Source organism: Parasteatoda tepidariorum, chromosome 11, assembly GCF_982258835.1.
Source record: "Parasteatoda tepidariorum strain Cologne lab strain chromosome 11, Ptep-v5.0, whole genome shotgun sequence".
Lineage (NCBI taxonomy): Eukaryota > Metazoa > Arthropoda > Arachnida > Araneae > Theridiidae > Parasteatoda > Parasteatoda tepidariorum.
This window is the reverse complement of record NC_141765.1, coordinates 77,009,621-77,021,858: the sequence shown is the minus strand read 5'-3', so window position 1 is coordinate 77,021,858 and position 12,238 is coordinate 77,009,621. Positions and strand designations below refer to the sequence as shown.

The following is a 12,238-nucleotide window of genomic DNA, read 5'->3' as shown; positions in this document are numbered from 1 at the left end:
TAAATATTCTTGCATTGCTTTACTTATACAAAAAAGGAATGATTTCAAATTTAATATAGATAAACTAATTACATGGAATTCTAATGTTTCAAAAAACATTTATTTAAATACTGTTTTTAATCAAATAAATAGAATTAAAAGAATTTGCAGTTATGCTTATTTATTCCAAAAACAAATAGACTAATTTTTTCAAAATTTGATTAAAAACAATGGATATCCAATTAATCTAATTAAATTCTATATAAAATAACTAAGTTAATTGTGTGTTATAATTTTAAATGAATTTGCGAATAAAAAATTTTTTTTGTTATCTAAATTGATATTTTTATCACGAGAAAATCTAATTAGGGAAAATCCATAGCTAAAAATCTTCTAAAATTTAATAAAGGATTTTTTCAATAAATATTAATAACTCTCTAAAAATTGCCAAAACTAAAATTTGACCTTTTATTAATTATAAGCTTTGAATTATCCAGTACAATGAAATTACCTAACGCAAATACAGTTTTGGGGCAATCAAAGTAACTTACAAATTAGTTGTGGATCTGGACTTCAATAAGAACTGCAAATTAAGTATATAAAATATATCACTCCATCCTCTATTTACGTTTTAATTTCATATTTTGTATTCTGACAAACTGCTACGAAAACCTTTTTAAATCAATTTTGCAAGATGTCAGTAAGTAAATGGACACTTGATTTCTTTACTTGCCTTATATGCTACATTTTGTGTTTTATCCTGTATTTTTCCTTAATTATTGCTTTTTTCATTTGTTGTGTTTTTTGCTTGATATGTTTCATTTTCATTTAGATTTTTTTGGAGCTCCTCCCACTATTATATTGACATATTTTCTTTTGTAATACAATACTAGATAGCAATCAGTTTTGCGAATTTAGTCGTGTTATAACTTTCTGCCAAAATATTAGCTAAAGGCAAATCTTAGCAATTTTTTTCCCATAGAAAACTTCAAATCAAAATACAAATTTATTATAAGTTGAGCAAGGAATGGGAGAAAATGAGCAATGAGTGGGGGGAGAGAGGATGAAAAATGTAGATGTTGTTTTATCATCTTTAGGGAAAAGAAATAGTATTTACATATTCTTTAAATTAAAGAAACTTTTTTTTACACTTAAAAATAATGAAGTACTGAATTTGCCTACTGTTATACAGAAATATTAGATAAAAGATTTTCTGAAACTCTCTAATTAGCCTTTTCAGCCAGGAAATTCACCAGAGTTTGTTTTTCTCAGAATTAAGTCTGGATTTTTATTAAGCTATTAAATGCTCTCACAATTGGTATTGCTGTGAGGAATAATTAATACTGGCAGCTTTAGCTAGTCCAAAACAATGTAAGCATTACTTTTCCTAATACTGACTTAATTCTATTTTGCATTAATTAAATTAAAAGTTTTTTTTTTTTTTTTGCACTGTATAAAGCCAAAACTGAATTCCTAGAACATCAAGAAATGAACTTAATCATCTTTTACTAAGATGGTACTATTCCGTAAGCCTTGCCCAAGTATGTTTAACTATTTTTTATTGAAAAAATTTTTCCACCACCTAAAGTATTCATAGAAAAAGGAAATAGTTGAATTTGCTTGCCCTTTGCTAAAGTGGCTGTAATTTTTATGCAAGAAATTTGCTTAAAGTTTATGATAGGATCAACCCTAATGATGTTTGCAATAAAATTTGAAACAATTTCACTGAATAATCAAGGGTGTGTTTACACCCTTGTGCAAATTAATTGAAACAAACTTTTTTTTCGTGTTTTTTAAAGAAGATGTTTTGGGGTTGTTTCGGTTACAATGGAGTTGGACCTTTGCAGCCTATTGATGGTATGATGCGTTCTGAGCAGTACATTACTATTCTGGGTAAAAAAGTTGTTCCAGAGTTGAAGAAACGATACCCTAATGGAACAGGGATTTTTCAACAGGATTTAGCTCCTTGCCGTACGTCCAAAATTGCCAAGAAATTTATGTCTGAGAATCAAATTGAGACATTGGAATGGCCAGGGAACTCTCCGGATATCAACCCAATTGAGAATCTCTGGGCCATATGCAAGAATCGCCTATTAAATATGGACTGTACAACTATGGAGAAGCTAATCACGGCGTTAATTCATGTGTGGTACAAGGACACAAATATTATAAATGACTGTAAAAAATTTGTGGAATCCATGCCGAATCGTGTCCAAATGTTAATAAAGTGTCGTGGAGATCATATTATGTACTAAAAATTTTTGAGTTTGTATAAATTTAAATAAAATAGCATTTTCTCTTAGTTTTCTGAATTTATTGAGTTTGTTTCAATTAATTTGCACAAGGGTGTAGAAGAAATTTGGGTCCGTTAACTGACCCTTCACAAAATATTTTAACATAAGAATAGACCCTATACAAAATGATTTTTCCTTCAATTGGACCCTTCACAAATTTGTTTATCTTCATTATTGATTTGTTAATTGTATAAACCCTTCCCAGGACAGAAAACAAGAAAGATGGAAGTAAACAAATTAAGTTTTGTCTTCCGCAGACGATTTTTCCATTATTGGTCCGAAATGAATATTCTGCGTTTAGCAGTATAGGCTAAATACCAAATATTTGTATGTTGCATCTCTAATTTAGAAGCAGCAATTGCTGTTTATTTTTGAAAATTTTATTTGTTTTATTATAATTTTACAGTGCTGAGCATAATCTTGTATCTATTTACAATTTAAAAACTCCTTGAAAAAGTTTTTTGCAATTACCAGACCCTATTTGCACAAGTTCATAAAAGCAGGACCCTGGTTGAAAGAATGTGAGTAATTTTTCACAATTTCACAAAAACCGAACCTTTCACAAAATGTCGGGGCAGACCCCTGATAATATTCAGACTTTACTTAAAGAAGGATTTGTTAATTGTTGTAGATAACTATTCCATGCTTCACTTGAGGATTTTTATCTTCCAATCACATAATTAAATATTAGTAATGTTGATAATGAGTAAATGATACAGTCGTTCCCACTTAATCGCATATCGGAGAATCGAATAATCCGCTTGTACGAATAAAATTTAATGGAACCAAATCATTTTATATGAAACTAATGTTAAACTTCTCCGTTTAAACAGATATTTGTTGTTTTTAGTCCCCGCCCAATTGCATAAAGAGGTATTGAAATGAATTTTTTTTTTTTTTTTGAGAAATGTTTCCCTGCCTAAAATGGAATTTCTATTTTTCAGTTAAGATAAGGATACAATAGGTGATTACTTCAATAGATACTTCCTATTCATTAGTTGGTCTCAGCTGGTTAGAGGTGAAGTTGAAAAATTAATCAAATCTTGCTCCCATTTACACATTGAAGTAAAAGAAGGGGTTTTACCCTTTTTTGACTTACATTTAGAATGTAAAAAAGGTACAGAGTGGCTTATTTGGCGGTCAAGACTTGTGGTCTCCTCCTGGTGAGCTATTAGCTTTGATAAGAAGTTTCAAAAACTTAACACAGTAGTGTACAGTTTGTCTTTCTCTTAAGTAGAATAATCATTGTTTAATCCAGTGAATAACTGAGCTTGTTGCAAGTTGAGTGCAAAAAAGATTGATTTGAATTAATCAGAGAAAAATAAAACAATGAATCTTGGAAACAATTTCAAAAAATTCCTAACTAAAATAGCACATTAACTTGAAATTTCTCAAGTTTTAAGCATTAGAAAAAAATATGCAAAAATATAAGAAAAATTTAAATTTATTTCAAAGGAATACGCAAGTCATGAAAGTCTTAGCGGAAACTGAAAGGAAAAATCTAATTTTTATAATTTGACAAATTAAACGGATATAAAAACAGTCTTCAATTAAAAAATTTTGCGAAAGAGATCAAATAATATTTTAGTTTCTATATTATATTTTTCACTAACATTGATTTATGTTTATGTAACTTTAAATGACATTTATATTATATGATACTAACACAGATAGTTTTAATTATAATTGTTTATTAATCATAAAACTGAGTGTTTTTAATCAATACGCTACACTAAATACAGTACAAAACCATTTATCCGGTACCCAGAAAACCTGGAAAAATTTCACTTGGTTTTCCCGCCATTTTGAACTGGAAGGATGGAGAAGAAATGCGGAAGTGTTACTCATTTTTGAAGTTTAGTAGGGGAAAAGGTGGGTGGGGGTATTTTTTCCACCATATGTCAAGAGAAAACTTGATTATTTCTTCTGTAACCTTGAAGTTCTTAAGGACGGAAAGGGGCAAGAAAAGGGGAAACTTTTTATTTTCTTCCCTGCATTCCACAGAATTGGTGGTTTTCAGATAAGCTACCGTCAATCGAAAAGGGAGTGGCATGCTGTTTTCGTTTTCTCTTTGATTTATGTGGGGGGGGCGGAGAACAAGCATTGCACACGCATATCGTTGAATAGAAGGTGAAAGAGAAATAAAAAGAAAAATATATCCCTATACATTACTAAGGAAAAAAAACTAAATTGGAAGTACAAATTGGAATACAAAAACGATTAAAAAACGGCAAATTTTAGTTTAATGATAAAGTAAGAATATAGTTAAGTTGATCACTTAAAAAAAGATTAAATTTTATCATTTAAAAAGTAATCAGAATAATTTAGTAAAATAAAACATAATTGGAAACAATTGTCAGAGAATTCGACACTACTAAATTGCGAGATTTCGCTTCCGTTTTCAGTACTGTAACTTGCGCTAGCGCAACAGAGAATAAAAAAATATTTTACCGGACTGACGTTATTTTTTGCATCTTTAGGATTCTTCTATTATTCCTAATCATTTCTGGAATGTTGTCTATTAGAAGTCTGAGTCAAGGAACTTGAAACTTGTTGACGTGTCAGATTTTTTTTTTAATCTTTTATTTTTTTCTCCAGTTTTTTCTTTTTTGTTATCCGTGATTTATTATGACAAATTATTGTTCTACAATTTCTGACAATACATTATTATTACAATTTAAAACGTTTTTTACTTTTTTTTATTGTCTGCTATATTAATTTATTTGACACTAATTAACGAATCAATATTTTTCAATTAAATAAATTCAGATTCTTTCTCTGATTCTCTTCTATTTGAATCATGATTTCTCTTCTATTTTCAAATTTTGCTTGATGTGGAATCGCGTTTGCTTTCGTTAAAAATTCTCTGATTTTATAAAAAAAATAATAAACGGAAAAGATTGTTTAATAATGAAGCATACAATTATTTATTACTAAAATCAGACGATTATTTTATGAGGCAGATTGCAGCTTTCTCTTTTTTAAAGCAATTTATTTCTGATTTCAATACCCTTTTTTTTTCCTCCCATCATTCACAATAAATTTCGTACTTCATAAATTATATCTTTTTATTCATAAACTTTAACATAATTTTTTTTTTAATTCAGTAGATTTTACAATCTCCCGGTTTTAATATTTATGATAGAGCCCTTTCTAGTTATTGTTTCCATTTGGTAATTTTCTAGCATTGTTTTTTTTTTATTTAATTTGGTTTTATTTAGTTTATTATAATTTTCCTCAACTTCAATTAAATTAATAACTTCAATTAACTTATATATTTAATAGTTTCCTTTTGTGTTTTTTTGGTATTATGATCAAAATAAGTTATCTTTATTAATTTTGCTGTTTTACCATCTTAATTTATATTTTTCAATCTATCCATCTTATTTATGATTTAATTTTTTTTAATAGAAAATCTAAATGTATTGGCATTGTTATAATTTTTTCCCCTTCTATTTTTAAAAGCGTTTTAATTTCATTTAAATATATATATATAAAATGTTGAATATTTCATTAATATAGTTGTTTTGGGGGATGACTGTTGAAAAGCTGTTCTTATTAATTTATTGATTAATTAGTTCTCCCTTAAGATTTCATTTTTTTTAAATATTTTATGGGGATAATTTATTTATTTTATACCAAAAGATTAAAAATATAAGTTTTTAAAGTTTATTTATTTTTATTATTTATTTATTTGCTTATCTGTTGGTAAAATGCATTATTTTTCAGTTATTTATTCTTTTTGTGATTCAACTTAATAAATAAGGATTAAGTTTAAATATGGATTGTTTATATATTTGTTAGTTTCTTTATAGGACGGTCTGATATTAGAATGCTAAAAATATGCTTTGTCTTAGAAACTTATTGGTGCTTTTCTTTCCAATAATATATTGGATTTTAATTAGCGTTTAAATTTTAGTTTTTTTTTAAATCAGTTTTAAAATGACACGCAACATGAATCTATCTGAAGATATCATGTTGCTTATCTGAAGATAATCTTGCTACTTTTAGCAATGTAATTTAACAACTACTTGACTTGTCTTAATCCCTACAAACCACCTTCTGTGAAATGGATGACTCATGGGACATCTGGTCTTTACTGTTAGAAAGAGTAGTTTAAAATAATTTCTCATCTTGACCTTCGCCTCCAGATGGGCATATATTTTACACACAGCTTCATTTATTTGACATTGGTTCCACCCCCTTCTCTGACATTAATAGATCATACATCATTTATCTACTTGTGCTAGGATTAGTTAAAATGTGTTAGGCGAAAGCTTGGAATCTTTTTCAGTGTGTGAAAAATGTATTTCAATTTTGGAATTTTATAGCACTTGTCGTATATTTTGTGATCCTGAAAGAAAATGCCGTCTATTTCAACGTCTAAAAAAAGAAAGCGTGTGAGTTTATCGATGAAAACGAAAGTAGAAATTTTTCAAAAATTAAATGAAGGTTCTTCAGTAAAATCTCTTAGTGAGATTTATAACGTAGGGACTCAAACCATTTATGATCTTCGAAAAGACGGTCAAAAGAAAAAAAAACTGGCTCTATTTTCAAATTCCGAGCGAGAAGATGCAATGAAAAAACGAAAGACTTTGCATCAGGCAAAAAATGAGGATGTCGGCAAAGTATTAATGGAGTGGATAAGACAGAGAAGATCAGAAAACTTTCCATTAACTAGACAAATAATTATGGCTCAGGCAAAAAATTTTCCTAATGAGTTTGGCATAAAAAAAATTGCGAGTACAGCATAGGATGGTTCGCCAGATTCAAAGAGAGAAACGGCATTCGATTACTGAAATTTTGCGGTGAAAAAGCCTCAGCCGCTGAGAATTATGCAGATTTTGTGCTGAATGTGGTCCAGACTCAGAAATTGACCCTACAGCAAATTTTTAACATTGATGAAATGGGTCTCTATTACAAATATCTACCAGATACTACTTACACTACAACAGATGAAATCAATACTAGTGGTTTCAAAATTGCGAAGAATAGGCTGACATTATTAGCCTGCGCGAATGCAGCGGGCACATGTAAATTGAAACTGACTGTTGTCGGCAAAAGTAAGAATCCCTGGGCTTTAAAAGGTGCTAAAAGTTTTGCCTGTAGTTTATAAAGTTAATAAAAAAGCTTGGATCACACAGGAACTTTTCACAGAATGGTTCCAGAAGGAATTTGTGCCTAAATCACGTGCACATTGCAAATTGGTGGGATTGTCAAATGACTGTAAAATTGTTTTGTTTTTAGACATCTGTAAGGCACATCTACCTGCAGTCGTTTTAACTACCAATAATATAGAAATTCAATATCTCTCCCCAAACTGTACGTCCTTAATACAGCCTCTCGATCAAGGCATTTTACGTAGCTTAAAATGCCGTTACAAGGTTCAGTTTTTAAAGAAGCTGATCGACGCAGCTAATGACGGAAAATCCGCCCAAGATTTTCTGAGAACATTCACTGTGAAAGATGCTATATGGTTGTCAGCGAAAGCATGGGAATTTGTTTCCCGTGATACATTAACTCACACATGGCAGAAGTTAATTCCGACTTGTATTTTTTTAGAAGAAGATGTTGACGACTCTCCTTTTGAAGGATTTAAAATTTCAAAAGAAAAAGATTTCCAAAAGGAGCTCCGGGAATACTCTCGAAAATGGTTAGAGCGGGACCTAATGTCAGAAGAGATTAATGAGTGCTTTAATATCGATAATGACGTCCCAATTGTAAACGAAATGACAGATTCCGAAATTATTCAGATGGTGTCGAACCCAGGCACTGAACAAAACGAAAGTGATGACGAAGATAAGGCTGAACAAGTTTCAGTCATATCTAATGAACGATGTATCGAATTAACAAAAGAACTGATAGCTGGAATGGAACAGAAATCATTTATTGAGGAAACTCATGTAATGGCTGTTTATAAAATCAAACAGTTCTTTCTCAATCAGAAACCAAAATTTCGACAGCTAAAAGTTGATGAAATGTTTAAAAAATAAATATATGCGAATTTTGTATTTTTTAAACTTACTTTTCTTGTCAAACCTTTTAAATGTTATTAAATGTTATTTTTCTATTCTTTTAAATGTTATTTTCCTTTTTTTTCAATTGAACTTTTCTTTTCTTAAAATGTTTTACTTTGTTTTCATTGTGATTTGGGTTCGATAAAACATTGATAAACTACGTTTTTTCGCCGATCCAGAAAACCGGGAAATTCAGACATCCGGGATAGCGATGGTCCTGAGCATCCCGGATAATTGGTTCTCTACTGTACCACCAAAAAGTTAAATTTCGCAAAAATTTAGAATTTAAGATTGAATACTGCACTTCCCATTTAATCAAATAACCCACTTAATTGCATAGATTTGAGTGGAACCGATGGTATTCCTTTAAGCGGGGTTGACTGTAGTAGTTTAGAGTTAATCAACAATTCACATAAAGACAATCATTCTTATAAGCAACTAATTTAAACTTCAATGTGTCTAAATTACCTTCTTTGAGAAGAGTCCAATTATTGTCAAGTTGCTTGTCTGCCTGCTGAAAGTATCTTCGCTCAGTCCAGAGGCTTGCATGGTTTTCTGTTATCACAGCAGTGCCTAGAATTTTTGTTTCATGATTAGTCTTTTTTTTTACAATTTCATACAAGCTAAAAATACAATACTCGTTTGTATATGCTAGTTAACATTGCATCGGTGAACTCTATATTCTTGACCTAGCTCAAAATAAGTGTTTCAGAAAATGGACACAGCTTAGAATGCATATTTAAGAAAATGAACAGGACTCAAAATGAATGTTTTAGAAAGTGGACATAAATTGAAATGTGTGTTTAGGAAAATTAACATAGCTTAAAATGTGTGTTTCAGAAAATAAACATACCTCACAATTAGGACTGGGCTATAAATCGATATATCGCGACATATCGATTTAACGCCTATATCGGCAAACCGATACAGCGACTTTCATTCCAAGCGATGCATCAAAAATCTGATTTAAGCCGTCGAGTGAAGAAGACGATATAACGATATAGCGATACACGCAAGGACTTTCTCTTGCGTTCCGATGCCAACTCGCGCTGTGGAAGACGATATTGTTTCGTTATGTTGAGACGGCCTTGACTGATGAGCGGTAGAATCAGAATCACTTTTGATATCTTATATCGTTATATCACATGTTCGTTTTCGCACCTTCGCGATTTAAAATCGTTTCTTGTAGATTATTTTCAATGGGATTAACTTCGTGATCGCCGTCGTAACCTTGTTCTGAACGCAATCTATTATTGAAAAGAATTTATAAAGAAAAGTTTCTTCATTAATTAGGTAAGTTTTTTATTTATTTTCTGACAAAACTTTTTTTATATTTTTAAATGTGAAAATTATCGGAAATCTAATTTAAGGCACCCATAAGGAATTAAATTACAAATTAAATAAATTTGTTAGGTTATTTTTTTACTTTCTTTTAATTTATTAAAAACCTTTCGGATAAAACTTCTAATAATTTAATGGGCTTCTATTACTGATTTTAAATTTATAAATCTTGAGTTGTTTTTATTTTTAGAAATAAAGTTAAAACAAAACTTATTTTTTGGACATAAGTCAATAAACTTTATTTGTTCAAAATAATTTGAAAAGTTTGCGAATTTTATTCATTTCTTTTTTTTTTTCTTTTTTTTTTATCAATTACTACTTCGTTTTATTAGAGAGTAAAATCATTTTTTTTTTTAATTTTCGTTTTATATTATTAGTTAATTAGCTAAATATATTACCGAATATCACAATTCTTTTGTTTTTATTTTTAAGAATTTAATTAAGAAACTTTGCCTTACTTTGTTTTTCGTTCATAATTCGGTCATTATTTAATTTAATTTAATTATTTATATGAAATAATAATAAAAATAGTGTTCAAGAAGCATTTTTTTTCTAAAATTTATTTAGCTCTTTGTTTTAAGCATACAAATAATTTTTTAACGAACTTATTTTTTAAATTTTGTTCCTATGCTATTAGGTAAATATATTGATAAATTTCACTTTTATTTATTTTTTTATTTTTAAACTAAGAAATCTTTTGTTATTTGCGTGATCATTTTTAGAAAATATAACAAAACTTGTGTTTACTTCTTTCATTAAGAATTTGAACATTACGATCGAACTTAATAATTCTGTAATTATTTACGCATAATAGTACAAGCAAATATTGATTTGTTCAAAAAAGTTTCTTTTTAAAAAAAAAAATATTTTTAACACTTTGTTTTAAGTGTATAATGAATTTCTTAACAAACTTTTTTTTTAATTTTGTGAATTTTCTTTCAATAATTTCAGCTAGATATCTTTATAAAATTCCCTTTTTATTTTTAAACTGAGAAATCTTTCAGAGAACGAAAATTTTAAGAAATTATTACAAATCTTATGTTTACTTTTTAGTTTAAAATTCGAACATTTTTAATTTTAAACTTCGGCTTTTAGTCAATCTAGCTTTTATTTTAATTAAAATATATTTTAAATTTTAAAATCAGCTTTTGTTTAATAACAATATTTTTTTTCATTAAGGGTGTTTTAGGGGTTAACTTAAATTAAGACTGCTTATACCTTATAAACGATAAAGAAGTGCAAATATTTCATTCTGTATCTACACACATTTTTTCAATAAATATTTTAAGTAAGATTTATACATCTTAGTCAATTTATTTAATATCTTTCTTTAGCAAAACATATGTATTTTCAAATTTATAAATTGATTTAAATCAATATGCGTATGAAGTCTTGATAGAAATCTGACTTTCTGTGCCTTAAAGTAAATGAAATTCAATAATACTATATCGTGATACATCGCTATATCGCGATGCAAAACTGACGATATATCACGATATATAATTTCTAATATCGCCCAGTCCTACTCACAATACATATACAGTCGAACCCCGCTATAGTGAACCTGGGATATAGTGAACACTCGGATGTAGTGAACTTTTTTAGCGGTCCCGTCCGTATTCCTATTTAAATAATGTTATTTTTAACGCTTATAGTGAACAGCTTAGAACTTGGAAACTTGTTATAGTGGACTCAAATTTCATTTCTTTAAATATCTTTTTCAGTCCTCCATCTTTAAACTTGTAGGTGTTGGGACGGAAAATGAATGCATTCCTATAAAATGTGTCATATTACTCTCCTTTATGCTTATCACTTTTAACTATACTGTAATAAATGTCAAACAGATTATTTATCTTATACTCCTCCCTCCCTGCCAAGCCTTGCTTTATCTCTTTTCCCCAAGCTTGCTCTACAACTACACTATCTAGCCATTAATGACCGGACACCCCTTGAAAGGCAGGTGGACTCGTCCTGGCGGAATAAATATGCAACCTGTGGTGGGGGAAAGACCATACGTAAGCAGGCGACGGCCATACGAGCGCTAACAGTGAAAATGAGTGGACGGCGAGAGCTGCATGAGGCGGAAAAGGGCATGATCATAGGCTCCCACCGATTTGGTCATTCCATACGTGCCATCTCCGTCAAGTTTCAGATACATCGGTCAACAGTTAGTGACGTCGTGTTGAAATGGGAACGAGAGGGAGTGATAAAACCGCAGTCCGGACCCGGCAAGCCCAAAATAATGTCCGACAGGGATCGACGATCTCTTCGACGTGTAGTGAAGGCAAACCGACAAATGTTGTTGGACACTATCGCTACCAGCATCCGGGCTGCATCTGGCAGTGTTGCCAGTACACGTACCATTCGTCAGGAGCTGATTGCACAAGGATTCCATGGACGAGCAGCAGCACATAAGCCAAACATCTCTCCATGACACGCCCGCCACCGATTTCAGTGTTGCAGAGCACGTCGCCAGTGGACAGTAGAGCAATGGAAAAGCGTTATGTGGAGTGATGAGTCACGCTACATGTTGTGGCACTCTGATGGGCGGGTTTTGAGATGGCGAATGCCCGGAGAACGGTACCTACCAGAGTGCATTGTCACCAC

General features: G+C 30.3%; 1 protein-coding gene across 2 annotated transcripts in view; it reads right to left on the bottom strand.

Annotated features, from left to right (window-relative positions):
* The window catches only part of LOC107454822 (xaa-Pro aminopeptidase 1), a 145,529-nt gene that overhangs the window by 102,844 nt on the left and 30,447 nt on the right, over window positions 1–12,238 (bottom strand). For both annotated transcript variants that reach the window (XM_087154615.1, XM_016072127.4), the window contains one exon: window positions 8,759–8,863. In XM_087154615.1, the coding sequence (XP_087010741.1) occupies window positions 8,759–8,863 (105 nt within the window). The remainder of the gene's footprint in view (window positions 1–8,758; window positions 8,864–12,238) is intronic.